Source organism: Magnolia sinica, chromosome 1 (assembly GCF_029962835.1).
Source record: "Magnolia sinica isolate HGM2019 chromosome 1, MsV1, whole genome shotgun sequence".
NCBI lineage: Eukaryota > Viridiplantae > Streptophyta > Magnoliopsida > Magnoliales > Magnoliaceae > Magnolia > Magnolia sinica.
The window spans coordinates 125,628,852-125,655,132 of NC_080573.1; the positions used below are offsets into that span (position 1 = coordinate 125,628,852).

At 39.6% G+C, this 26,281-nt stretch overlaps 3 protein-coding genes across 5 annotated transcripts in view; 2 read left to right on the forward strand and 1 right to left on the reverse strand.

The window, feature by feature from the left end:
* Nucleotides 1-7,279, forward strand: part of LOC131257366 (probable CoA ligase CCL8) — a 53,010-nt gene extending 45,731 nt beyond the window's left edge. For all 3 annotated transcript variants that reach the window (XM_058258268.1, XM_058258258.1, XM_058258265.1), the window contains exons 12-17: nt 25-126; nt 1,770-1,860; nt 5,344-5,417; nt 6,066-6,242; nt 6,735-6,788; nt 6,906-7,279. In XM_058258268.1, the coding sequence (XP_058114251.1) occupies nt 25-126; nt 1,770-1,860; nt 5,344-5,417; nt 6,066-6,242; nt 6,735-6,788; nt 6,906-6,941 (534 nt within the window). In that variant the 3' untranslated portion in view covers nt 6,942-7,279. The remainder of the gene's footprint in view (nt 1-24; nt 127-1,769; nt 1,861-5,343; nt 5,418-6,065; nt 6,243-6,734; nt 6,789-6,905) is intronic.
* Nucleotides 7,280-10,066: 2,787 nt separating this feature from the next.
* On the forward strand, nt 10,067-15,762 carry LOC131257394 (uncharacterized). The gene is made up of 3 exons (XM_058258271.1): nt 10,067-10,319; nt 14,988-15,128; nt 15,311-15,762. Exons 1-3 carry the CDS (start codon nt 10,134-10,136, stop codon nt 15,467-15,469), a joined length of 486 nt encoding a protein of 161 aa, XP_058114254.1. The 5' UTR covers nt 10,067-10,133; the 3' UTR covers nt 15,470-15,762.
* A 3,412-nt stretch (nt 15,763-19,174) lies between these two features.
* Nucleotides 19,175-25,840, reverse strand: LOC131257405 (peroxiredoxin-2-like). Its single transcript, XM_058258275.1, has 3 exons — nt 25,608-25,840; nt 20,755-20,834; nt 19,175-19,678 (listed from the first exon to the last, which is right to left on the reverse strand). The coding sequence occupies exons 1-3, from the start codon at nt 25,760-25,762 to the stop codon at nt 19,425-19,427; spliced, it is 489 nt and encodes a 162-aa protein (XP_058114258.1). The 5' UTR covers nt 25,763-25,840; the 3' UTR covers nt 19,175-19,424.
* Between the last annotated feature and the right edge of the window lie 441 nt (nt 25,841-26,281).

The following is a 26,281-nucleotide window of genomic DNA, read 5'->3' on the forward strand; positions in this document are numbered from 1 at the left end:
CATCTCTTTTGGAATTATGACCAGGTCAAAATTCTTGCAGAAGACGAGAGTGGAAATGAAACAGCGGTGGGGGAGCTTTGCGTTAAAAGTCCTTCATTGTTCAAGGAATACTGGAAAAGACCTGAGGTATCTCTATGAATGTCTCGGTTTCCCACTCATATATTTAGTTTCATAACTGGTCCGACAATGATTCTACACAGGTCTGTAAAATAATAATGATGTCTGTCATTATTGCCATTCACTGATTCACATCAGTGGGTGATATATGAATGAGATATTAATGTTACAAACTAATATGTAATAACAAGTTACTTTATTGCGTGAAATTGTCCGAACAAAATTATGAGGGCATTTGATTCTTTTGCCAACGTGAATAAATGTGATTTTAAAAAAATTATTTTAACATTTATTGCACTTTAGGGCCATGCTCACATCATCTATGTGCCTGGTGGAAGCTACATTGCTTATTCTGCATGCTTGTATGTATTTATATTAGCTGTCCTTTGCAACAAAGCTTGTCTTTGTTTGGATGCCAATTTGGAAGTTCCAATACATGTTCCCACTTTGGGTTCCAATGAGGTTTCTTGGAAATTGAAGTTTCTTGGTATGAACTCTAATGACCCACATGTTCTTTTTCTTTTTAAAGGCGATGATTAATTTAGTAAAGCTGAGCAAGTTGTATTAAATCAACCATAAGACAACCAAGAAAAAGAAGCAGAGCGATCCTCCTGCATGAAAGAGAGGAGAATCATGGAAAACCTTCATGCTGTCAGGTTGCATGCAGTTCTTTCAGCACCAAAACTGTTTATCTCCCATTTACTGTCTTACTTGGACATAGGTCAATGTTGGACATGGACATGGAGTGTCTGGCTTAGTGCCTTAAAGGTGCCCAATCATCACCACCATCTTTGTCGACTTGTCCCAACTATTCCAGTCTGCTTTTTGCAAATCCTTTTCTTTTTAAAGTTCTGAAGGCCCTATCATAGGTAAGCGAAAAAGCCTTTGTATCCCTTCTCACTATCTGGATCCTAGTCCATTTGTGCACTTCCCTTGTCCTCCTTTCAGGCCAACCCTAACCAAATTTCCTTCTTAACAGGTTTGCCTCCAGTTATCTTAGCATGGCCAAACCAGTAAGCTATTATTTATGCCAGTAATACATTAGAAGTTTTAAAATTTTATTATATTTAAACATAGAACTACCAAAGGAATAATAAAAAAATATACAAAAAACCAAAAAGTAGGAAAGAATATAGAAATGCCCAAAGCTGCCACTAATTGTATCAACATGCTAAAAAAGGTCTAAGTGCCATGTCCTTGTTGTTCACCATGTTAATTCTAGTTCCGTCAAGAAACTTTAATGAAACAGTGGGACAAATTACTGCTATAATGAATTGCAAAAAGCCATGGCTCATATAAGATTTCAAAGCTACCTTGTAAAGGTGACAAGTGTGCCAAAATCGAGCATCATAAATAGATAATGTTGATTATGCATAATTAAAATCTGTTGCTATGTTTTGGAAATGAAAACTCATGCAGCTTGATGTTTGCCTGTGCCATACAAATTTATGCTTGTAAAATCTTGGCTGTATGCTCTCGTTTTGCTTTTGGTGAATAAAATTGTCATTTTTTATTTTTCTAAAGAAGAAGAAGAAAGGGAATGGTGCTATGTTTCTGTAAAGAGTATCTAGAAAGGTTGAAATGCTAATGCTATGGCTTCTTTATCATCTTTTGGTTTCACATTTGGTTTTGATTTGTGATAATTTTCTTAGGTAACCAAAGCATCATTTGTTGATGGTGGATTCTTCAAGACAGGAGATACAGTTAGAGTGGATGAGGATGGCTACTACATTATCCTGGGACGTAAGAGAACATTCATTCCTAATGCGATGATATTGTTTTTCTGTGGATTGTTTCACATGCTGCATGAAAGCTCTTTTGAAATCTTTGCATGTATATAAATCTTTTGAGAGGATATTGGCTCTGCATGTGGATATAATTCAAAGATTCACCCTCCTCCCAAACCCTCAATCAGATGATCAACTGTCTAATAAGCTCCATTACAAATGCATGCCATTGCTTGTAATGTTCCATTTTCGTCAAGATGGCTAGGATCATCTAATTATGGAGTTACTGGGGTAGGGTCCATCCTGTGATGGGATCAACTAGGTTAATGCTCATATTACTGACAGGTAAGTCCCACCTGTACCATAGTCCGCCCAAAAGGAAACTGTTTCTTTTGATCCAGCATCATGTAATTCCTGAATTTATATTGAAGTCATTAAACCATGATGGTGTGTTGGGCCCTGCCTGTGCCAAAGGTGAATTGAATTGCTCCTCCTACAGTTCCTCCCAGTGCTCAGAAACTCAAAACTTTGATGGTAGCTCTAGTGGGAATCTAAGCATTTCCAGAACCTTTCTTAGAAACAACGAGCATATTATTAAAATGAGATTCTATTTTCTGGTCCGAGTGAACTCCAATGATGCCGAAGTAAGATCATTAAGAGGACTAAAGGCTATGTATGGCGTTGTTCTCTGGTCCATTAATCAAAGGGACTTGTGAAACACTGTTAGGTAGGCATCTTCACAGGACAATGAACCATGGAGGCATCCTCCTTTTAACTATATTTGGCTTTTGGATCCTCAGCTTAATGTCTCTTTCAATCGCCTCTTGAGAGAGACTGATGACCTTGCTGATCATCTGGCTAGAGATGGAATTTGAGAGCAGCTAATTTCTTGCGAGAGGCTAATGACCTTCTAATCACGTGTTAATTTCCCATGTTCCTTTATCTTTGTATTTCCCTCATTTACCAATAAAGTTTTAGCTATTCACGAAAACAATCGTAAAACTGTGCCACCAGCATGGTGTGCTGTAACAGCTGTTACGGAGCCGTATCGGTAATGGTGCCAACCGTTATGCGTTATGGGGTCGTAACAGTTGTTCCGGAAAAAAAACGACCTATATCGGCCCCTTAACAGCCCATTATGGGGCTGGTACCCTTTTTTAAAAAAAGAAGAAGAAGAAGAAGAAGAAGAGAGACTGTAACGGCCGTTATGGCCCGTATCATAACTGTAACGGTGGTGGCCGTTATAGCACACCTTGATCAAGTGTGCTGATAATAATTTTTTTTCCTCACAAGATGTGAGGTATTCTGCATTGGTAAAGGTGACTGTGACGACCACCATTGTTACCATTACCATACGGCGAGTAACGGCTGTTACGACCCTTTTTTTTTTTTTTTTTTTGTTGTTGAGGAAAACCCATTTTGGCTCTGTAACAGCCTGTAACCCGTAACAGTTGCCACTGTTACCGTTAAGTAACGGCCGTTACCGCACGTTGTTATGATGTTATCTGTAATCTTGGCCATGATTTCGTAGCTTTTGATTTTGAAATTTAAGACAAATTGAAGAGTTTTGACCTGATTGGGATTCATGAATAAGCCTAATTGGAATAATGCATATAAAAATATATCTGAAATTGCCATAATTGGTCTAACTTTTTTAAATGGTCAAGGAACCATAAACATTCAGATTTCAGGGGAATTTGTGCCTCTTTTTTTTTTCCTTCCCAAAATAGAGGTGTTGAGCTTCACCAAGGGTCTAGAATTAGATGTTATTTACCAAGCTGGTAGCTGACAACCATTCAGGTGGTACTGTTTAGAGAATGGTTGTGAAGCCAGTGCTGCACTACTGGGTTTTAGGACTTCTAGTGTAACATACAATATGAGCCTAGATTTCAATCTTTCCTTTGTTTCATTGTGTTGCTCAATGATTTCAGGGTCTTGTCTAACTCTAACAGTACCATTTAGTCATTTTTTTGGTGCATGCTAAAGGTTCCGTGTAGATAAATGAATCATGCCCTGTTTTCTATTAGACTTATGTTCACAACCCCAAGTATAGGGTCGCGATGTAGTAATATTCTCAGTGAGACCAAGGTCGAATCCACAGGGACTAAACTTGTGCATATTCTGAAAGTAACTAGAAGCAGAACTAGAAGAAGATCTAAAACTAAATATGAAATTATTTGAAAGAGTAATTGTGAATTTAAAGGTAGGAACTAGGGTGCCAAGGATCCACTTGTAGCAATTGGGAGGCTACCTTGCATGATTCAAGAGATCTAACTGGAATCAGAGTCCTATCTTATCCAGTTAGAGAAAGAAGAGACGGTCAGATCTCTGAACTTCTCATGAACCTAGTCTTAACAGATGAGAGTTGTGAGGATTGGAAGTGATTCCATCACCCAACCATGCCCAGGAGACAATGGCAAAGAACCGGATATACCAATCCCACAACCAATCATAGGAGAATTGTGAAGATTAGGAAGGATTTCATCACCCTACCATGCCCAAGGGACGATGGTGAACAACGAGACTTACTAATTTTACAATCTCAAATTAGGAAAAGAAAATATTCAAAACAATTGCAGATCTATTGTAATTTGTCACAACAAACCATTAAAAACTAAAAATATTCTTTAATAAAGAACTAGAATCCATAAGAGTTCAACAAAACATGAATCAAAACAAAGCAAACATTTCAATCACGTTACAAGCTTCACCTCTTAGCGCTAGCTAAGAGGTTTAGCCAACCATAGACATGATTGAACTAAAAAATCTTAAACAAAACATAAAAACCAACTAAGGAAGAAGAAGAAAAACTCCTGAGCAACGGCTCCACCCTTTTGCTCCACTCCTTGAACCCCAAAAGATACCTAAGAACTTCCTAAGGACTCCTATTTATAGTTGTGAAGCTCCACCTTTCGCACCAACTTGGAATTTCCGCAAACCGCCTCGAATTACGTAATCCGCGTCGACCCCGCGTTAAGATTCTGCACGATTTCGGTGGCACCGAAGTTGATTCGGTGGCACCAAAATCGTATCTGAAATTTATCGCATTTGAAATTGTATGTGCAGAGTACTTAGGTGGCACTGAAATTGTCTTAGGTGGCACCGAATTAAGTTGTTTTCTTGCTGGACTGTTTTGTGCACTTTCGGTGGCACCGAAGTTGGCTTAGGTGGGACCGAACTGTCCTTTTTTTCTGCTATTTAACTTGTGTTTTTGCCAATATTTTCTTCATCCTTTGTACATGGTTTCCTTGGATCTTTGGCATGAGAATTCTCCGTTCTTGGCCTCCTAAGATCCCTCCTTTGCCTTGGTGATTCTTGAGCATTAAATCCATGCTTTTAGCATTATTTTCAATACAAGCTCTTAGATTCACCTTACAATACAAACATGCATAAAATATAACATTAAGTAGTATCATGTTCATAAAACCAAGATATAAATGGGGGAAAATATGCAATATTTGACACTCAACAACTTACAAAAATTTGTGACAATGGGCAGGTACGAGTGCTGATATCATGAAAGTCGGTGGATATAAGCTGTCGGCATTAGAAATCGAAGCAGTGCTTTTGGAGGCAAGTTTACCTTTGTGCCTTTTCATTTTACCTTATTGATAATATTAATGGAGTTATGTTTTTCATTATAGTTGCCATGCAATGTTATATTTTTGTGAAAAATAAAAATATGCTGTGTTATCTTAATCATCAAAATAGAAAGTGAAGAAAAGAACCAGTGCGATCTTAAAACTGATAAGAAGCCACTATGCAGTTGGAAGTAATAGTTTTTTTTTTTTTTTCCATTAAATAATGCTGCTGGATTAACAATGTGATGACCATGCAGTCGAGCTCTGGTGCCCGATGTGGTTATCTGTGTTATCTTATTCATAAAATTAACAGAGTTATCTTTTTCATCATAGTTCCCATGCAGTGTTATATTTTTCTGAAAAATAGAAATATGACAGTGTTATCTTAATCATCAAAATAGAAAGTAAAGAAAAGAACCAGTGTGATCTTAAAACTGCTAAGCAGCCACTGTGCAGTTGGAACTAATAGTTTTTTTTTTCCCATTAAATAATGTCTCTGGATTAACAATGCTGCTTTGGGTTCTAAAGTATTTATTTGCGACTGAAACAGTTGCAATGGCTGTATTTTAAGACCATATCTCCATCTTAGAATGCTGTTGTATAATTGGATGCTGACTTGGACTAAAATTTTCTTTGTTAGCATCCGGCTGTGTCAGAGTGTTGTGTGCTAGGCTTACCAGACAAAGATTATGGGGAATCCGTGAGTGCAGTGATTGTCCCAAGTGAAGATGCAAAGAGACGAGGGGAGGATTTGAAACCAGCAATCAGCTTGGAAGAACTTCGAACATGGGCTAAGGAGAAACTCGCTCCATACAAGGTTCATTTCAATACTCTTTCCATTCACATCTATGTTTCCTTTTTCTTTTATACTTTTGTTCTATATAAGCTAAAATTGAATTCCCAAATCAAAAGAGCAGGTCATGCTCGCAAACACTCTTCCTTGTAGTTATACATGAAGCTAATACACACACACACGGACACAAGCAAGTGAATGTTTCTATCTCATCTTTGAACACACATTTCCCTTTAAGTATAGTTTCCTCTCCCATTTGCCTTTAGCTTTCATGGAGTATAGTTTCCTCTCTCATTTCCCTTTAGCTTTCATGAAGTATAGTTTCCTCTCTCCTAACAAACAGATTGAAGGTCGCTGGAGGTTATTTCTTCATCTCTTCACTTGAAAGAGGCTAGCTGCCTAATCTAATCCTTATGTTCTTTCCTCTTTTCCTCTCCACTTCTTTTCCATTCCAGCTCCCTGTTTCTCATTGAATGAATATGTATTCTGAGGCATTGAACATGTGTGGCTTTTCAGATACCAACCAGATTGTTCTTGTGGGATATGATTCCTCGTAATGCAATGGGAAAGGTGAAATCTCTCTCTCTCTCTCTCTCTCTCTCTCTCTCTCTCAAATGGAAAATGATAGCATCTTTTCTTTCACTGGTGTGATTGCCATGTGGTATCATTGATGAATTTTTGTACCAGGTCAACAAAAAAGAGGTGAAGAAAATGCTCGAGTGATGTGCGATGTTACAAAAACCTCATTAGCTTGCTTTTGGTACACTGCTATCCTGAGAACTCTTTGAACTAATTCCAAGTTACCTAGAAGAACAGAGGAGAATAAATCTTAGAGGGCAATTCCAGAATCCCCTTTTCTGGGCCCCCCTTGCAGCCCCATTTCAGTCCTTTTTCTTATTCATGTCAGGGGGGCTTATATTCTAAAATCTATTCAGAATGATGCATTAGTTTTTATTGTATTTCATAAAAGAAGATACAAAAATAGTGTAGACGCTTGTGAACGGTTGTTATTTTTTCATTAACCAGCTCTTTATTGAAATGAATGCTGGCAATTCAATTCACTTGTACATCCAAACACAGCCCCAAGTTTGACCTGATAATTTGAACTTTAAAAATTCAATGGTTGCTGGATATGGCTCCTAATCCAATCAGATGGCTTGGGCTGTGGGAGTTGCGTATGGTTGATTATGGAATTATTTCCACTGGAACTTGGATCTGCTTTCTTTCTCGTTTGTTGGACTACAAGATTGGAATTCGATGATCTTTCCTTTCCTGGAAGATTTTTAAAAGAAGAGCAGGGCCTAACTGTCGGCAATGATCTTTCAACCATTGATCAAATTAGAGAATATTTAAAGAGTTCTTGCACATTTTTGGGGGTTGTTTGGATGCACTGTCAAAACAAACAGTTCGCAGACTTGTGGCCTGTTTGAAAATGGAAGCAGATTAGGTGTGACCTTGAATTGGTGGGACCCAATGTGATGCATGTGACTACATCCACGCTGTCCATCCGTATTGGAAGCTCATTTCAGGGCATGATCCAAAAATCAGAATTTCTGGTGGACCATAGTATAGAAAACAGTGGTGATTGACCATCAAAAGCTGGTCAAGATGATATGTGTGGTCTCTTTATCTAAGTATTTGTGACCATATCAACAGGTTGGATGGCAAATAAACATTCTGGTGGAATCCATGAAGTTTTTAATGGTGGGGATTCAATCATGGTTGTTTCCTGTGGTGCGGTCCACCTAAGATTTGAGTCAGCTTCATTTTTGGATTTACATACATCACTTATGAGCCCCATAGTTAGGGCTCCCACCCACCTTGATGGATCGGGGGTCTCACCTAGTCCGCTCCGTTTGGGAAACACACCCATGTAAGTTGGTTTCAACCCGCCAGACCAAGTAGGCGAGAAAACGGAACTCAAAAGCCAATCTGATTGGAGTCTCTCATTCCAAGAACCGCTGTTTTTGACAGTGCGTCCAGACGGGACGCGGGTTAGCTACTGAACCGACAGTAGACTCCCTACTGAAGTGACGTCATGGGCCCACTATGATGTATTTGTTGTATCCACAACATCCATCAGTTTTTGGAGAGATCATTTTATGATATGAGACAAAGAATGAAGCAGATCTAAAGCTAAGTGAACCCCACCACAGAAAACAGTGGGGATTGAACTACCCTTAAAAACTTTTTGGGGCCACAAGTTTTCGATCAATCTGATATTTATGATTTACCTTATTCCATGTCTATTTTAACTTATAAACAGGTTGGATCTCAAATAAAAATCATGGCGGACCCTAGGAAGGTTTCAACGGTGGGCATAACTGCCTCTGCTGTTTTCTGTGCTGGGTGCACTTGAGCCTTGGATCTGCCTTATTCTTTAGCTCATGTCCTAAAAGGATATCTACAAATAGATGGACGGCGTGGATACAACACACACATAATGGTGGGCCTACAGGACGCGGTCATGTCACTTCATTAGCGAGTTCGCTAATGTCGGATTCAGTAGCTAATCCGCATCCGTCCAAACGGGCCTTGGTTTTTCCTCCCAAGACCTGTGAGGTCCGTTTGGTAACGGCACCGGAACGTGTGGCCCACTTGAGTTTTAGATACTAGCAAAATGGATGGAGTGGGTGGATCTCTCAAACATCACAGTGGGCATCACGTAGCTTTCCATCGCTGGAACTTCCTGTAAAAGCTTTCCCAGGAAATCCGCGTCCATCCACTGGCGCGGCGCCATATGCTGAGATGGTCTGATGATTTGGACCGTCCATATACTCGTCAATAGGACCAATTGATTGCCCATGGTTCCGCTTCCTTGAGGATCTTTACCTTTGACTTTAAAAATTAAATGTGGGCCATTGAATTTTTTCATTTTATTGTTTTTAAAATAATTTTTAGATAAATTTGGATCACAATCATGCGTTCAGGAAAAAAAAAAAAAAAGGATTTTGCTTTTTGTTTTTGCATTTGTTTTAATTTGCTCTCGCATCATATCAGGAAAAAAAATAAGAAAGAAAGATTGTCTTTTGTTTTTTGTATTTGTTTTAATACGCTCTCGCATCATATGCTTCACAAAATGGACGGTCATAATCATCGGAACACAGCAAGCTGGGCAAACGAACTGGCTAGTTACTCCGCCACTAGCCATTGTCTGGTGCTCTATGCGATTATTTTTATAGATTGTGTCATGATATGAGCCCCAAAAATGAGACAGATCCAAATTTACAGTGGACCATACTGTTAAATGAACGCCCACCGTTAAAAACTTTTTGGCAGCCACAAAAGGTTTGAAACAAACTGAAATTTGTTTTTTTCCCTTCATCCAGGTCTGTAAGAGGTTTTTAATGGTGGACATTCAGTCAGTATTGATTTCCCGTCCTGTGGTCCACCTGAGATTTAGATCTACATCATGTTTGGTTAAAGGCTTAAAGCTATAAAATAATCTGTAAAAAAATGAAAGGGCCGAAGAGCCATCTGGCTAGTGGAAGAGTAAAAGTGAGTACGAATCTTTCGGGGGAGCCTATTAGGTGCGGCCCCGAATCTTTCTATAGCATGGTTCACCTAAGTATTATGGAGCGCGTTCCGCATTCACCGTTGAGCCAGACTCCTATTTGCGGAAAGAATTCAATGAAAAATCACCCCGCGCTTTCCGATCACGGCCTTAACAAACAACTCTTGATACAGAACAGGCCATTAGATATGCTTCATTTTTGGGTTCATGCCATAAAATGATCTGGAAAAACGGATGGACGGCGTGGATATAGAATACAGGCATCGAGGTGGGTCCCATGGAAAGGGCCGCACCTAATCCGCTCCTTATTTGTGGAAGATTTTGCCAGCGTCTGTGGACATTTTGCAGACTTTACAATTTGAAGAGAGAGAGAGAGAGAGAGAGAGAGAGAGAGAGCGCACATGGGAGGTGGTGAGGCAGCAAAGAGATGGCTGGAAAATATCGCAAACGATCGGTCACGTGACGAGGGAAACTGCCAGTCACGTGAGTTCAAAGCCCTGGAGCAGCTCGCCCTTTCAGGCATCCAAGTCCTTCAATCCGAGACCGGTCGGATTCTCTGCTCCTTCGTCGTCCCAAAACGCCTTGCGGTCAGTCTCTCTCTCTCTCTCTCTCTCTCTCTCATTGTGCCAAAGAGAAAACCTATCATGCTCTGGTAGACGGTGATGGATGATACGCAGGCACTTACAAATTAATCAGGAATTGCATTAGTAGAATACAGGCAATTTAAATTAAACCCTTCAAATTGGTGGACACTTATTGGACGGTTAAAAATGAAAATATACAAGGCTTCTCTTTCAAGAAGCAAGTGTCCACGAATCAGAGGTTAAAGATTGTTTGGCCAATCTGATTTTGGGACGATTCGGTTTAATTTGAGTTGATGTGTGTCTACGTATCAAGCGTCATAGCAGCTAGAGTATCAAATAACTCCCCTTTACAGAAATGACCATATCTCATGCACACTTGTCCAGATCCATCTATTTTACCATGGTTATCCAGGCCGTTGATATGATGCCCTAAAACTTTTCGAGATTGCCTATTTTGTCCGTCCATTTTTAACGCTTATTTCTACCAATTTTTGTGTTTTAATCCCGACCTGTTTTTCCACTGATTCAAGGTTTAATTTTCAATAGCGTGAAAGGTTTCCAGTTGAATAGGAAGTGGAGCTAGCCTTTCCTTACTTACACTTCCCTTTCCGCCAGGGGAAGAACACCACCTATGACCTAACCCTCATAGGTGAAGATCTACCATGTTTGGTGGCTGCAGTTTTTTCACCTTACAGTCTTTGCTAATAGTGCCATCGTCACCTCTGGTTGTTCGCTGCTCCTAGAAAGAAACCCTACTTTTATTCCTTCCCCCCAGTCTAGAAGAAGCCAACCTGGGCAGTAATGAACCATTTAAGGAGTCCTGTGCAGCATGTATGGGATATATGCAGTCACTAAAAGAAATGAGGGAAGCCACTTCCATCTATTACATCGGTTGTTTGTCTTCGGTTACATCTATTGCCCCATTCATCCGCACATGAATAAGGAAGTTTAAGGTCTTAAGGTGGTGGGATTTTTAGCGTCTCCAAATAGGAGAACTCTTCCATCCACCAGCTGTCTATGTACGTATGTGAAGCCTAGTTTCCTTAGGTTTTGACCTTGTTTTCTCTCACAGTGTTTTTCATATAAGGAAAACATATGCAGAGAGTGTATTATTCTGTAGTATTTTGGTAAGAGAGTTATTGTATGAAAGAAGAGTAATGCAGAAGTAAGCCTTATATTTTTTATTTATCTTGTTTTAGTAAAGAAGAGAGTTTCAGGTTGTTGCCTTGTGGATGTAGATATATTGCCAAATTACATAAATACCTATACATTTTGTCTCTTGTTTTTACTTTGGCATTGGCTATTGTATTTGTTCATTTTCTTTTGTGGTTTTACTTCACTTGATTGATTTTGTGTAGGTGTTTTTTCATAATAATGGGTGTTAAAGTTTGAGATTAAAAAAACTTTTAGCCCAAGATTAGTGTTGTTGTTTGTTGCAATTATATTTTAGATGGATGGATTGAGTTCTACTAGATTCGAGTTGTCGAAGTTTAATCTAATTATAGGTTGTCGAAATTAAAAATGAATATAGTGTTGGTGAAGGAGGGCTGTGCACTTGCGATAAAAGGAAAAGAAAAGAAATCCATAGGGATGAAAGGCGAAGTATATTAAAAAAAAAAAAATCAATTAGCTATGATGGATTTTCTTATTACATTGGATGATTTGATTTTGTTTAACATATTCGATCAAACCACTACAAAAGGTTTGTAAGACAAATTACGAAATCTATATGAAGAGAAATTGATGTCAAATAAGATTTTTCTTTAACAACAACTGTATAACTTGAAGATGAAAGATTGGTCTTCTTTGCATGAACACTTGAGTGGATTTAATATCATGATAAATAGATTGGAGATGGTTTATATGAAAATTGATTACAAAGAAAAAGTCACAGTTTTTCTTTGTTCAATGCTAGATTCGTGGGATGATTTGATTATGAATCACAACAATGGTGAAAATCTCAATATGGAGTCAGCCATGTCTACATTATTTATCAAAGAGTCTCGTAAAGTTTTTTATACCAAATTCTAATACAATTAGTACTCTATTTTTCATTAGTTGCAAGATGTCTTCAAATTAGTATATATCATGGCAGAAAAACAAAGAAGATATGTCTCTAATACCATATTCAATAATGGTATGAAGCCTTATGTTTGCCATGGTGTACATCAGATCATACATTACATAAGCAATAAGAGTAGCTAGTAAAAACATGACGAACTTGGGTAAAAATCATTAAACTGTTTTGAAGTGGATCATTCGTTATTTAAATGGTACTTCTGAGGTCGTTATTTAAATTGGTTAGATTCGTGGATATAGATTATGTAAGAGATCATGTTAAAAGAATGTTTACTATGTGTTATATTTTCTCTTTGGCCGAAGATATGGTTAACAAGACAATTACACAAGCATGTAAAGAAGGTATTTGGTTGAAGAGATTACTTAAAGAATTAAAATTTCAACAAAAAGGGGTGGTAATTCACTGTAACAGTCAGAGTACATTACACTTGGCTAAGAATATAGTATTTTATGTTCGGACAAAGCATGTTGATGTTTAGTATCACTTTGTTTCTGACGTGGTGGAAGATAGATATATTTCATTGTAAAATTATTCACACCGATGACAACCTACCAGGTATACTAACAAATTCTTTTGTAAAAGAGAATTTTGTTTAGTCTAGGATTTCTCTTTAGCTTATTGTTATCAAGTGATTGATGATGTTTGAGCAGTTGTTATCTAAAGTGTTTTTTAACTATCAGAGAAACTAAGCTTCAAGTGAGAGAATGTGTTGGTAACATGTATGATGTCTCTAAACAGGAGACGTCTTCTATCCACTTGGCATACCTACATACGTAGGTGAAGCCTAATTCCCCTAGGTTTTGGCCCTGCTCTCTTGTGGTGTTTTCTGTCTAAGGGAATGTGTGTTGAAAGAGTATTATTTTACTCTATTTCTTTGTGTGGGGGTTAGTATAGAGAAAGAGTGAGAGATGTAAGTATTGTATTTCTGATTTCCCTTATTTTAGTGAAAGAAAAAACTATGAATTGTTGTTATGTAGATGTAGGTGTATTATCAAATTACAAAAATTCCTGTATTTATTATCTCATAAGTTTGCTTTGGCTTTGCCTTTGGCTTTTATGTTTCGCTCCTTTTCTTTTATGATTTTATTTTACTTACATCGATCGTATGCAAGTTATTTTTTTCTTTTCTATACAAAGATTGAGCCCTAAAGTCAAGATTCCAGACCCGAACCTTAGCTGAAAAGCATAAAAGAGCATAGTGCTAAAGTTCAATGTTCCGGACACCGGCGGTCCTATATGATCATATCAGGATTTTTTATTTTAATCTTCAGATGCCGTAGGTTTAGGATCTTGTAATCCTGTCTTTTGTAACGGTATCCTGTAATCCTCTGTCTTTTGTAACGGTCATAACGTGGCAGAAATTTCAGTGGGGCCCATCTGAACACTGGCCCACTTGTTGTGGGTCAGGTGGGCATGGCACCGATCGATTACATTAGGATGCAGACTTCGTTGTATACCACTTTCAGCAGTTCCCATTCAATGGGCGGAATCCAATGGTTAAGATCACCTGATCAGTGTGGATTGCTCCTACATGACAGGCATGGGATTAGGTTTGTCCCTGCCTCACCCAAGACTGTGGGGCCCTTATCATGGGCCCACCTTGATGTATGTATTCCATTTCGCCAGATCATTTTAGGGCATGCGCCCAAAAAATGAAGTGGATCTAACTCTCATGTCGACATACCACAGGAAACAATGGTGATTGACTGTTAATGAGCCAAAAATGTTTTGGATTAAGATGACATATATATTTTTCCCTAATACAGATTTATATAACCTAATCAATAGGTTAAATGGCAAAATATTATAGAAACATTAAGGTGGGCTCTAGGAAGTTTTTAATGGTTGGGGGTTCAACCACCACAATTTCCTATGGTATGGTCCACTTGAGATCTGGATCTTCTTCAGTTTTGGGCTCATGTCCTTAAATGATTTGGCAAAATGGATGGACCGCGTAGATGTAGAATACATACATAAAGGTGGAAAGGGCCATACCTAATCCCAACGGGCCACAATGTGGATGGTCCAGATTGATGAGCATGTGTATCATGTAGCACTAGATGAGCGGCTGCCATTAGCTGTGATCAAAATGTACAACTAAGTCTAGTAGTACTGCCCTTTCCAGTGCCTATACAAGAAATGCCAGCACATGTGGCCAGCCCTTCAGCCCCACCACGCGATGATCTAGACCGCTGATCTAGATAGTCCCACCATGTTATGAGCTAAATGGGAAAATTGTAATGATCAGAGATCCTCGCCTTCCATTCAAAGGTGAGTAAGAAATCTGGACTGTCGTTCCGGACTCAATTCACTGTAGCATCTAAGGTGGGGCCTAGATTAATGGTCTGGATTGTCACCTGCTGGCAAAAGGGTAGTCCATCCAACTCGTTGGCCCATAGTGGATGGGCAATCTTAACCATCCAATTTCAACCACTGAATTTGGACAGCAGACCAACTAATTTTTAATTGTCCACTTGATGGGCAACAATTGGATGGTGAGGATCATCTGGTCTGTATGATGCTTTTAGCTATACTCCATCCACATCCGAGATATGCCGTGGGACTGAATATGATTATTTTGATCTTTGCAGGACAGAGATGGAAACTGGCATATGGGAGCAATGGCAACGGTGATTGATGATGTTGGGGCCGCAGCAATAGTATCTATTGTTGGGTGGTCAAAATCGTCTGTTGATTTCAACATCTCTTACTTTTCAACAGTTATGATCGACGTTCGTCTTCATGAACTTTCATCTTATTAGGTAGTATGGGGTTTGTGGTGGGGCAAATGAGATCAACAGTCTCGATTACTGAACCATCAACCCCACCTGCATTAATTTTTGTATGGTTTTGATGAAGATGGGAGTAAAATAAGGAATGCTGATGAGGTGTTTGATTGATGATGGGAATGCAGGAAGAAGTGGAGATTGAAGGAAGAGTTTTAGGACACAAGGGAAAGCTTTCATCGGTGATAGTGGAAGTAAGAAAGAAAGGGAGTGGACAGATAGTTGCTATGGGAAAGCAGTGGATGAAAACAACATTTCACCTTGCAAGATCAAAGAGCAAGCTTTGATTTCTATTGAAACTTTTCTTGGGTTTTAGTGGGCCACTTTCAGTTTTTTTTTTTAATGAATTTTGGGCTGGATCTTAGTTTGCGCAATTGCAACTCATCAACCGTACATGTGGCATCTTCTAGAATCCAGACTTGGAAATGTGGGGCCCATTGTGTATAGAACAGAGCCGGAAAATTGGGGTTCAGGTGATCTTTACCATCCAATTGAGGGGTCATCTGAATGATTAAAGGGAAAACTTTCAGCTGTCCAAATTGGACTCGCTTAAAAATGGCGGGGCCATAACACATGAAACAGTGGGGGTTGTATATTTGGAGGCGACAAGTTTTATATCAGGATGATATTTGTTTTTATAGTTTATCTGAGTGTTAATAATCCAATGAACGTTTTGGATGCATTATATACATCATGCTCGCTCGAGGAAGGTTTCAACAGTGGACGTTTTATTTCCCACTGTTTTGTTGGGTGTGGCCCACCTGAGTTTTGGATCTACCTAATTTTTAGCCTCCTGTTGTATTGTGGTATTTCAAAACAGATGGACGGAGAGCATTACATGTCATGGTGCTCATAGTTACATCGTGACATTTAAATGATCCAATTGATTGATCTGGTCCGTTCCTTAGGTCTATCTAGTACACAATTGCATGAACAACCGCACCAAAATCACACTGATCTGACCATCTGGTCAATAGCCAGGTCTTTTCAACTGTCTTCTAAATCGGCACATTCTAATTCTGACTTCCCGTTATCCATCCAACGGTTAACATTGATTCTTATCTTTTGAGCATGACCTGTTAAGAGTTTCTAGATTGTTATTTCCCCATGAAAGGTAAGACACATGGTATAAACGGCTTGGATCCTTGAAAGGTCACCCTAGATCCAAATGCTAGCCCCGATGTATCCTATTGCAATGGGTATGGATGTATTCTACCAAACCTAGAAAAATAAGGTTTTCGAATACATCCGGGCTTTAGCAATTGAAATTGGGTTCTTTACAATAACTCGAACCGTTTATATGATAAGGCTTCTCGGATGAATGAAATATCTTATTATAACAGTTTTATGGTAACCGTCCATTTTCTAAATATAGTTCAATTCAAAGGCTCATCATTGTTTTATCCATCATAAAAGGTGAGAATCATCATGGGGACGGTTTGGATCATTGGAAGAAACTTAGATTTAATGGCTAAACCTCGAACATATCATATTGTAATGCGTGGATTTGGAATACTCCCTTGCACCTAGATTTAGAATCCCCTTTAATCCAAAAATAACTATGCACAGTACATTTGATAGGGATTTGAATTTAATTATTAAATCAACTTTAATATATCTAATTAGTGTACATATGTAATGTTTGACACAATAGTTGGATGGACCACAAGCATAGGGTCACATCCAAGTTACTAACCACCAATTTTTTAACCTTGGATTTGCAAGGACAATATTTAGATGGTGCAGATTATCCTATTAAAGAAATTATAGTGATGCAATTGATAATCAGGCTGCTTTGGGATATCATTAGTGGGCTATGTGCCCAATAGATTAATACCCTAGTGACACATATATTACACATGCAACTCTTGAAAAGATTTTAGTTGCGACCCTAGAAGGGTGAGTACAACCCTGACCGCAAGGCCCACCTTGATGTATGTGTTGTATATCCATGCCGTCCATCCGTTTTTCCAGCTTATTTAAAGGAATAGTCCCAAAAATGAAGGAGACATATCTCAGGTGAACGACACAATACGAGTTAAATCCCACCATTAAAAGCTTATTGGGCCCACAAAAGTTTTGGATCTAGCTGCTATTATTGTTTTACCTTCATCTAGGTCCACGTGACCTTAACAACAAGTTGGAACAGTGGACTCTGGGAAGTTTTTAATGGTGGACGTTCAATAATCACTGTTTCCTGTGGTGAAGTCCATTTGAGATTCTTATCAGTTTCATTTTTGGGACCATGCCCTAAAACAAGCTGGAAAAATATACCACGCATACATCGAGGTGGCCCCCACCGTCGTTGTCGTACCCACCTGGCTGGATCCGAGGTCGCAGCTAATTAGCTCGAGTGAAATTGCACTCGCCTTGCACGTGGAAATGAGACAGGCATGCGAGATCACGGCCGCTCATCATCCGATCCGAATAATGTGGATTCAATGTCACAGAACCAGGACTATATGATACTTAGATGGTGCCGTTGAAAAAACTAATGAACGGCTGTAAGAAACTGACCGATGGTTCAATCTATGTGAGCGTGTGGCCTATACGATAGTCATATTTGCCTGATATTTTATGCCCTTAAATGTACGGAAATAGAATCACCTGAGGACCCGGTCCATCTTACGCACGTGTGGTTCGTGTCCACGTGTGAGCGACTGAACTTTCAGAGCGCTTTCGAGTCCAATTCGCACTTCTCTTTGAAGGTTTGCTCATTCACACGCGGGAACACGTGAAAATAGGAAACATGTGTATAAGATCTGATATTTCCATAAGATTGCAAGTAATTCCCAAATGTTCTAACTGAAAAATTCAGATAATCTTATTCCTCTGGTGGTCCACAAGATTACAAAAAGAAAAACTAAATTCACAGTTGAAGTTGCTTCACTAGCCATTCATTTGTTCTGATATGCTATAACTCACCTTAGGTGTGAAATTGCCTAATTTTTATGCCAGAATAAAAATAGAAGCATCCGAAGGGCACATTATATATATATATATATATATAACAAGAAGATCAACAAAAAAATAACACGTTCATCAACAAAACAAGAGACCTCGTACCAATCCAACAAACCAATCAAATTTATCATTCCTTATTAAAATTTAGTTTTATCCTAATAGCAGTAATATATTAGTAGTAATCTTTAGAAATAATCAAATACCATATAAAGTCTTCATGTAATTTGAAAAAGAGGGATAAGGTTTGTCTTCTTTCCTTTTTCTTTTGTTACGAGTCCTTGTTGTCTTCATAGCCGTTGAAGATGATATGCAACTCAGCCCTACTTCGAACATTTTCAAAAATTATACATGTAATCTGAAACACGACTTTTTCTCATATTTTAGATTACAGCTTGCAATCTGTTTACAGGCAAATATACCCCTCCATAACGCTCTCTGTAATCTGATTACCTATAATTAGATTGCTGCTTAAGGACTTTATAGGCATCCAAACGACCGCTTTTCATGCATGCGTGACTAGAAAGGTCGGGCTAACCCTCAAAAATAGAACGAATGTCAGCTATACATTGTAAGACCTCCGAGCGCGTGCGCACGCGAGCGAGAAAGAGATAGAGAAAGAGAGAGAGAGAGAGCTGTAGAAGCGGAAGCCTTTTTGTATGACGGGAAAAAGTTTGCTAGCAGATGAATCACACAGGACTACATGCCAATCTGTGAGGCATCTGAGCTATGCTGTAGTGGGGCCCACCATGAAGATGACCAGACCAAAACAAAAGCTAGTCGATGGGGAAAGGAAACACAGGTGAAAAACAATGGACGGTCTAAAATAACTTGCAAACAATCCACGTTCAAACCACACGTGTGGTCCTGATCAGTGGACCTTGCTGAAATTTACACCAGTCGTCTTCAAATTGCATTGCTCAGATGTCCCACACATGCCAGGCAGGCACATTTACCACATCTAAAGCTGCATCTGGACCAAGCAAAAATTGGGTGCAGTTTACATATCATGCAAATGTACACACATGGGATGGACCCAAAATGGGTGGGCCAAAGCCCCCACATCTCTACTAAACATCCCATCCAATCCAAATTTCATACATATCCATGTGAAAGAAGCACACCAATTATTTCATACAATCCAACTACTGATAAAACACCACAACTATGGAACCCAAACCAAACGTCAACAGATCCAAAGCCCTTTCATGAAGGGCTCAAAAGCACAAGAAGGAAAGACTATTAGAAGCAGAGTAGAACCTGGATGGGTCTGGAAATTACTCAAAGAGCCTTGATGATGTCTTCCGCGCTGGAGACCGTGAATTCTCCACCCTCTTCGATATTGGCAACCTTCACCTTGAGGTCATCAACCAAGAGAGCAAACCTTCGGGACCGGGTCCCAAGCCCTTTCTCAGAAAGGTCGAGCTCAAGGCCTAGCGCATGGGTGTAGGTGCCAGAACCGTCAGCTAGGAACTTGACGTGTTTGTTCTCAGGGTATGTCTTTGCCCATGCCTTCATCACAAAAGGGTCATTAACTGCCAACAAACAACAGAATTGGAGATTGTTAAGGGTTCTCCTCCCTACAAGCTCATATAGTGTTTAGGTGTGTTTGGACATACAAGTGAATTTAATTGTGAAATTTCGGTTCAATCTAGAGGGGCATAACCAAGTTTAGAGTTGTTTCCTTCCTCTCAAGTCCATGCTGACACAATCGTTATCACAAATTAGCAAAGAACAAAGTTGGTGTGAATGCCAAGGAAATTGCAATTTGGTACTTTCATATTATTTGATTAACCATATTGCAATTCAGTCGAATATTTGCATCCAAACACACTCTTTGATGAGGAAATCACTATTTGATTTCCTTCTTGAAATGCATAGGAGATTTCCCATAATCCAATAATATGGCAGAGGAACCAATGTAAGGAGATATGGACCTGTGATCTGATGAGTCTTGCCGCAGATGGGTTACAGCCCAAAATTCACATAGGGGGTCCAGTCACCAATGTGATTGCTATCAGATGGCAATGGGACTAGATGATGTATAGCACCACACAATATAAACACATTGCCAATAGTATGGTGATTCAGATCGGTCTTCCAGAATGCAGCCCAATATTCACACCTATTGGATGGTTAATAACAAACCACCACATCTACATATACAGAAGGACCAACATAAAAAGATATGGACTGCTGATCTGATGGGCCATAATGTGGATGGGTCACAGCCCAGAATTCATGAAGGGGTTGAATCACCAATGTAATTGCTACCAGATGCTGATGCGACCATATGATGTATATGCCACCACAGTATATACAGATCTCCAACAGTATAGTGATTCAGACAGTTCTTTCAGGCTGCAGCCCTATACTCATACCTATCATCAAGATGTTTAATATCATCCCAACCATGCAACTTGGGCATTCCCATCCAGGCAACAGCCCAACTTTGGTGGTGACCCATCCATCATAAATGTGTGGCTCTGATTATTCTACATGCATATGGCTGGTCATATTCTGGCAGGGAGTTGACATTTGTAATCAAACTGATTAGAGAGCGAAAGGACAGAAAAGTAGATAAGAGGAAGAGGAGGATGAGAAAAAATACCGCTGATAAGCAGAATTTCACTAATTCCCTTGGATTTCAGATCTTCTGCATGTCCAATGAAACCTGGCACATGCTGCATGCTGCAACCAAAAATAGAATAAGTATTAAATTTAATACAATGTCAAACTATAGAACTTCTACCCAAAATATCATAAAAAAATCCCACTTTTATTAGAAAGAGGCATGCTTAAAAAGACCAGAATCAGCCTTAAAAGACATCCACCCATTTAGTGGGTAGTTCAGCTCCAAGTGTCGATCCACTAATCAGAGATGGGAGGACCTGAAATCTACTTAACTGAAGTTTAAAAGTGCAAGTAATTAAATAAGTAATCTTGTCAGCATATTGGTTAAAGCATTTTAAAAAATATATATATATATATATAAGCTGTGCATATGAGTTTTGGCAGGTACAGTTAAGGCTGCAACTTGGATTCAGGTCAATCTAAACCTAACTGACCCACTTGTGTTTGGGTTGGGTTGTCAAGGTCCTTGGCTTAGGGTTAAGCAAATTTGGATCGGGTTAGCTCGGGTTGGGAATAATCACATGTATTGGGGCCAGGTGAGGTCTGGTTGGGAATAACCACATGTATTTGGATTGGGGTTGGATCGAGTACAGAGGAATTCAGACTGGGGTTAGATTGGGCAACTCGGGTTGGAAATCAAGTTGGTTGGATCGTGGGTTGGGTCGTCTTGACATTAGGTCGGGCTTGGGTTGACCCTCAACCCAACCAACCTGCACAAGTTGCACACCTACACTTGCATTATTGTTATAAAACAGTAGTCCAATTGAACAACACTAGGGGTGGCATGGACTTAGGGAAGGCAATGCGGCCGGTTTTTGCCAGGCCCATGCTAGATCAGGCCCAATCCAACATTTACGACACAAGGCTCCTGCCCAGCCCAAATTCGGCATTAGCTAGCATAGAAGGCCCATGCTCGACCTAGAAAAAAGGATCATGCCCGGGCCTGACCCATCTAAACTAACCTGTAAACTGATAAAATCCCTATTTCCCCCTTGAATTTTCCAGTCAGGCAGGCTACCGAGCTCATTGCAACCCTTATCTAGACCAGAGTAAAATCAGCCTACTAAGAAGAAGCGTTTTATGATGATGGGCTTGGAATAGTGTCTCTAAACCATTGATTCTTTCTATATAATGGTGGCCCACATTTGAGGCATACCATTCATTGTTGGCCTGACCTAGACACTAGGAGTAGATTTCAAGCCCCGGCCTGGACCTGAATCTGATGTAGGACAAGGCAAAGGAAAATCACATGAATCACTAGGATCTAAGGAAATCAAGCTAGCAAGTTCAATCCAAGGGTCTAATATACAATATAGCTTCTAAGGGACATAGCTTTGCGACCGATTATTTGTTTCACACATATAATATGTTTCTGGAAAGCCATTGACAAGGTTTGCATGTTAGCCAATGCCAAAGGCCATTGGCCCCAAACAGTTTTCCAAAAATTGATCGGTAAAGGCCATTGGCCCCAAACAAGTTTAGGGATTAATTTTGAGTTTTAAGTTAAATTTACCATTTTTAGTAAATTCCATTTTTTGCTAATTTAAGAGTCTTTTAAGGCTTAGCTTGAAGTCCTTGTTTAAGTATGGAAAAGAGTTTGAGTCAGTGAATTTAGGTTTAGGGCTTTGTAAACCAAATTTATTCAGGCTTTTATAGGTAATAATTATCTTACTTCTCATTTTAAAGAGATTTTTCTCTCCTTGCGGATTCATGGGCTATTCTTGAAAAGAAGACAATGATCTCTTTTCTTTATCCATGCACCCTTTGCAATATTTGGTATCAAAGCAGGGTGTTTCCATGGGTTATGGCATCCAATAGCAAATTGGGCAGCAACAATCCTGTTGGCAATGTTTCGAGGAATCAAACATTGATGAGCGTGGAATTTGAGACCTTTTATCGAGAAATCCGTCATTCAATGTAGGAGTTACAATTGAGGATTGAACGGTTGACAATGGCCATGGATTGCAAATAAAATCACTGCAGCCAATGGCCCATGATCATTGAAGGGGCTCGTAGTTGGTTGGCTTGAGGTCCAACAACTACAACACCCTTGCCTTTTTTAATGCATTTTCAGTTTGTTGCCTCAAAATTTTTTATTTATTTATTTAAAAAAAAAAAAAAAAAAACTACAACACCCATGCCAAATCATAGGGATACAATCTCACGCGGCAAAGCTAACTCTAGGAGTAAGATGTTTTTTGGCCAATCAGATGTTGAAGAAGAAGCGTGGACCTACGCATATGAATGAGTGTCTCTTGAGAATGAAGAGGAAAAGTGGACGCATGCAGATAAAGAGTTTCTCTTAAAGAGACCACCGTTCAATTGCTTGATGAATCCATGGATAGATCAACCGCTTCATACATGCATTAACATATACCATTATACCAAGAGGGATCCACCATTGGATCCATGGATAGATTAATGGTTGATTTACAAAAAGTTTCGATTGAGTTAGAAGTTAAAACCTCACCAAGTGGATGGATCCACAAAAGGGATCACTAGATGGACAAATATAAATGTCAAAATGGCTACGGAAATCGGTACTTTTATGATTATCCCATCAAGCCCTAAGCAGATTGTCACCCTTCTACCTTCTCCACAACAATCAAAGTTAATGGATCAAAGGTTGGTAGTGGTTGCAACACTAGCCACAAATCATTACAAAGAAACTGAAGGTGAGGCTTCATTTTATAAAGTTTCATCATGCCTTCACCATTAGTTGCTGCTGAAGACAAAAGGCCTGGCCAATGATGAATGGCGTGGTCCAATCCTCAAATAGGCCTCCGTCATACAAATAAAATGGTCAGTTTAAAGACACTTGTGAGCGTTCCGTATTCACCACACTACTTGATTCTAACATAGTAGGTGCATGAATAAAGAAAAGAGATTATAGTCTTCTTCTCAAGAATAGCCCTGGAACCCACAAGGAGAGAAACCTCATAAAAGGGAGAAGTAAAATTGATATTATTAATGAAACGCCTGAATAAATCTGTTTACAAATCCCTAAATATGAATTATATAAGCCTTAATCCAAAATTCGTAACTTTTCCTAAAATAGTAAATTTAAGAAACTAAATTGGGTCATACGACACACCTATGGAAACCCTCTCTCTCTCTCTCTCTCTCTCTCTCTCTCTCTCTCTCTCTGCATTCATTGGTCATGATTTTGGAGATTTCATGCCTGTGAAATTGTTCCTCCTTAGGAGACTTAACCCTTTCAGAAACATGCATGGGAGGGGAGAGAGATGTGTGTGACGTTCCGGCTTTTCTTTTTCTCTTTCATCCCATGCATCTTATGTCACTTGCTTTGGTAGTTTCGTAAATTTCCTTTCCCAAAATAGTAATCTATATAAGCTCTAACCCTATGCTTTGGTAGTATCCTAAATTTCCTTTCCCAAAATAGTAATCTATATAAGCTCCAACCCTATGCCTTGGTTGTATCCTAAATTTCCTTTCTCAAAATAGTAATCTATATAAGCTCCAACCCTAAATTTGTAACTTTCCTAAAATAGTAATTTTACAAAAATTAATAAACTTTCTAAATATAATAAGCAACATACAAATTAACCACTATAAGACTCTTGAAACCCTAAAGCAACCTTAAAATAGCCAAAACTAAAACTTACTAACAACAGTAAATTTAACTTAAAACTAAGTCTAACACCTAAAATGATCTTTTTTGGGGAAATCGCATGGGCTCCAACGGTCGTTGGCATTAGCCAGCATGTAAAATTCATCAATAGTTTTCCAACAACATAATATACGCACGAAACAAATACTCATGAATCGAACTTTATAATCCGGTTTCATTCAATCCTAAACATCCCTGTGATTTTCCTTAACTTTTTCCTCCATCAAACTCCTCCACTTCAAAAATTAAACTCAACCCCAAGTTTACATTGGTAGTAGCCGATCACAATGACCTTGCTTTTATAGCGCCCAGATTCTTGGCCTACATCCCAAGCTCTACTCTGTCCCCAAAGCCAATTTTAGGGACCCAGGCCCTGGCTCTACACGGTAGAGCAGCCCAGCCTATTGCCACCCCTAATTGACCACAGTTTATGATGACTGGTCCCATTTTGATGGCCGGTTCGGGTTGAAACCTGTCCAACAATCCGGTCGGTCTGGTTTATAGTAATCTGGATTCCGCGGCCAGGTTCGGTTTTTAATGACACCACAGTCCTCACCCATTTTGTAGGTAGGTTCCAATGCCATCCAAACTGATATCAAAATTAACAGGGACAATTTGGTCATTTGGTTCTCAAGTATTTTTGTTGGTCGATGTCTTCCCTACAAAACGAAATTCTCGTGATTTATGTTCAAATGACTATTTTTCCACAAAGGGGCCCAAATCCAGTGACCCTCCACGTCATTGATGCACACGTGCCATGTTTACACGTGGCGTGCACAGACTAGATAGAAACCATTCAATTGGTGAGTCGAACGGTGAACCAGCCGCTATTCCAAAATCAAAACCGTTTATCTCATCGATGGCCTTCAAATGAACGGTCAGAACCAAAAGATTTAAATGATTAAGATTCACAGAGGAAAGGTGTTGAAGAGATTTTGGAAACATGATCCATCCACGGCAGTCTACCCTGCCACGTGTACAGTGAACCACATGATATTTTGACAGACGAATGTTGGTCGAACCCCAGCTGATGAATGGCTAGGATCAAGCACTTGTGGGCCAATAGCCCCCCGCTCTGGGAGTGAATCTATCGAATTTCGGGGGTGGAAATGCCATTCCCCCAAACCCCAGACATTCAAGGCCGAACCGGTAGTCCGACGGGAGTTCCGGTCAGAGACGAAGAGATACGGAGGGATTACCTGCACGTTGGGGTGAAGGCGCCGGGAACTCCGAATAGGATGACCTTTTTACCGGCAGCGAGGGAGTGAATCGAAACCTGCTGGATCTTATCTTCCTCGTCGAAGTGGGCGAGGGTACCATCGGGAATCTTGTCGCCAACCGCGATCGGAGCCATCGATTTTCAAAGGCGGAGATGATATCAGACGGCAGAAAAGAGGGCGTATACACAAACTGTCGAGAGTGTCTTGGCTGGAATCTTTAATTTATAGGGAGAGCTCAGCGTTTCTTAGCTGGATTTGATAGATGCCTTCGAGTCCGGATCCGACGATCTGAATTCGAGGAAGCGGTTGCGTGATGTGGCGCACACCATCGCGGTCGGTGGTGTGCTGACGTGCATAAGTTATGTGGGCCCACCAAGATGTATATGTTATATCCACACCATCCTTCCATTCTTCGATATCATTTTAGTGCAAATGAAATAAAAAATGAGGCAGATAACAACCTCATTGGATCACGTCACAGAAATCAGTTGTATTGAACGCCCACCGTTGTAAACAACTGGAAGCCCCGAAGTTTTAGATTGAACTGATATTATAAACATCACAGTAGGCCCTAAGTAAGTTTCAATGGTTGGCTTATAAAACTTCGACCACCGATGTCAGCACACCCTGCAATCTGCTCTCAAAATCATCCG

Coding starts and splice junctions, on each gene's coding strand:
- LOC131257394 (XM_058258271.1), top strand. CDS start 10,134: ATGGGAGGTGGTGAGGCAGCAAAGAGATGGCTGGAAAATATCGCAAAC. Junction 10,320..14,987: donor TCGTCCCAAAACGCCTTGCG/GTCAGTCTCTCT, acceptor TGATCTTTGCAG/GACAGAGATGGAAACTGGCA. Junction 15,129..15,310: donor TTTCAACAGTTATGATCGAC/GTTCGTCTTCAT, acceptor ATGGGAATGCAG/GAAGAAGTGGAGATTGAAGG.
- LOC131257405 (XM_058258275.1), bottom strand. CDS start 25,762: ATGGCTCCGATCGCGGTTGGCGACAAGATTCCCGATGGTACCCTCGCC. Junction 20,835..25,607: donor GCCTTCACCCCAACGTGCAG/GTAATCCCTCCG, acceptor TTTTGGTTGCAG/CATGCAGCATGTGCCAGGTT. Junction 19,679..20,754: donor TGAAATTCTGCTTATCAGCG/GTATTTTTTCTC, acceptor GTTTGTTGGCAG/TTAATGACCCTTTTGTGATG.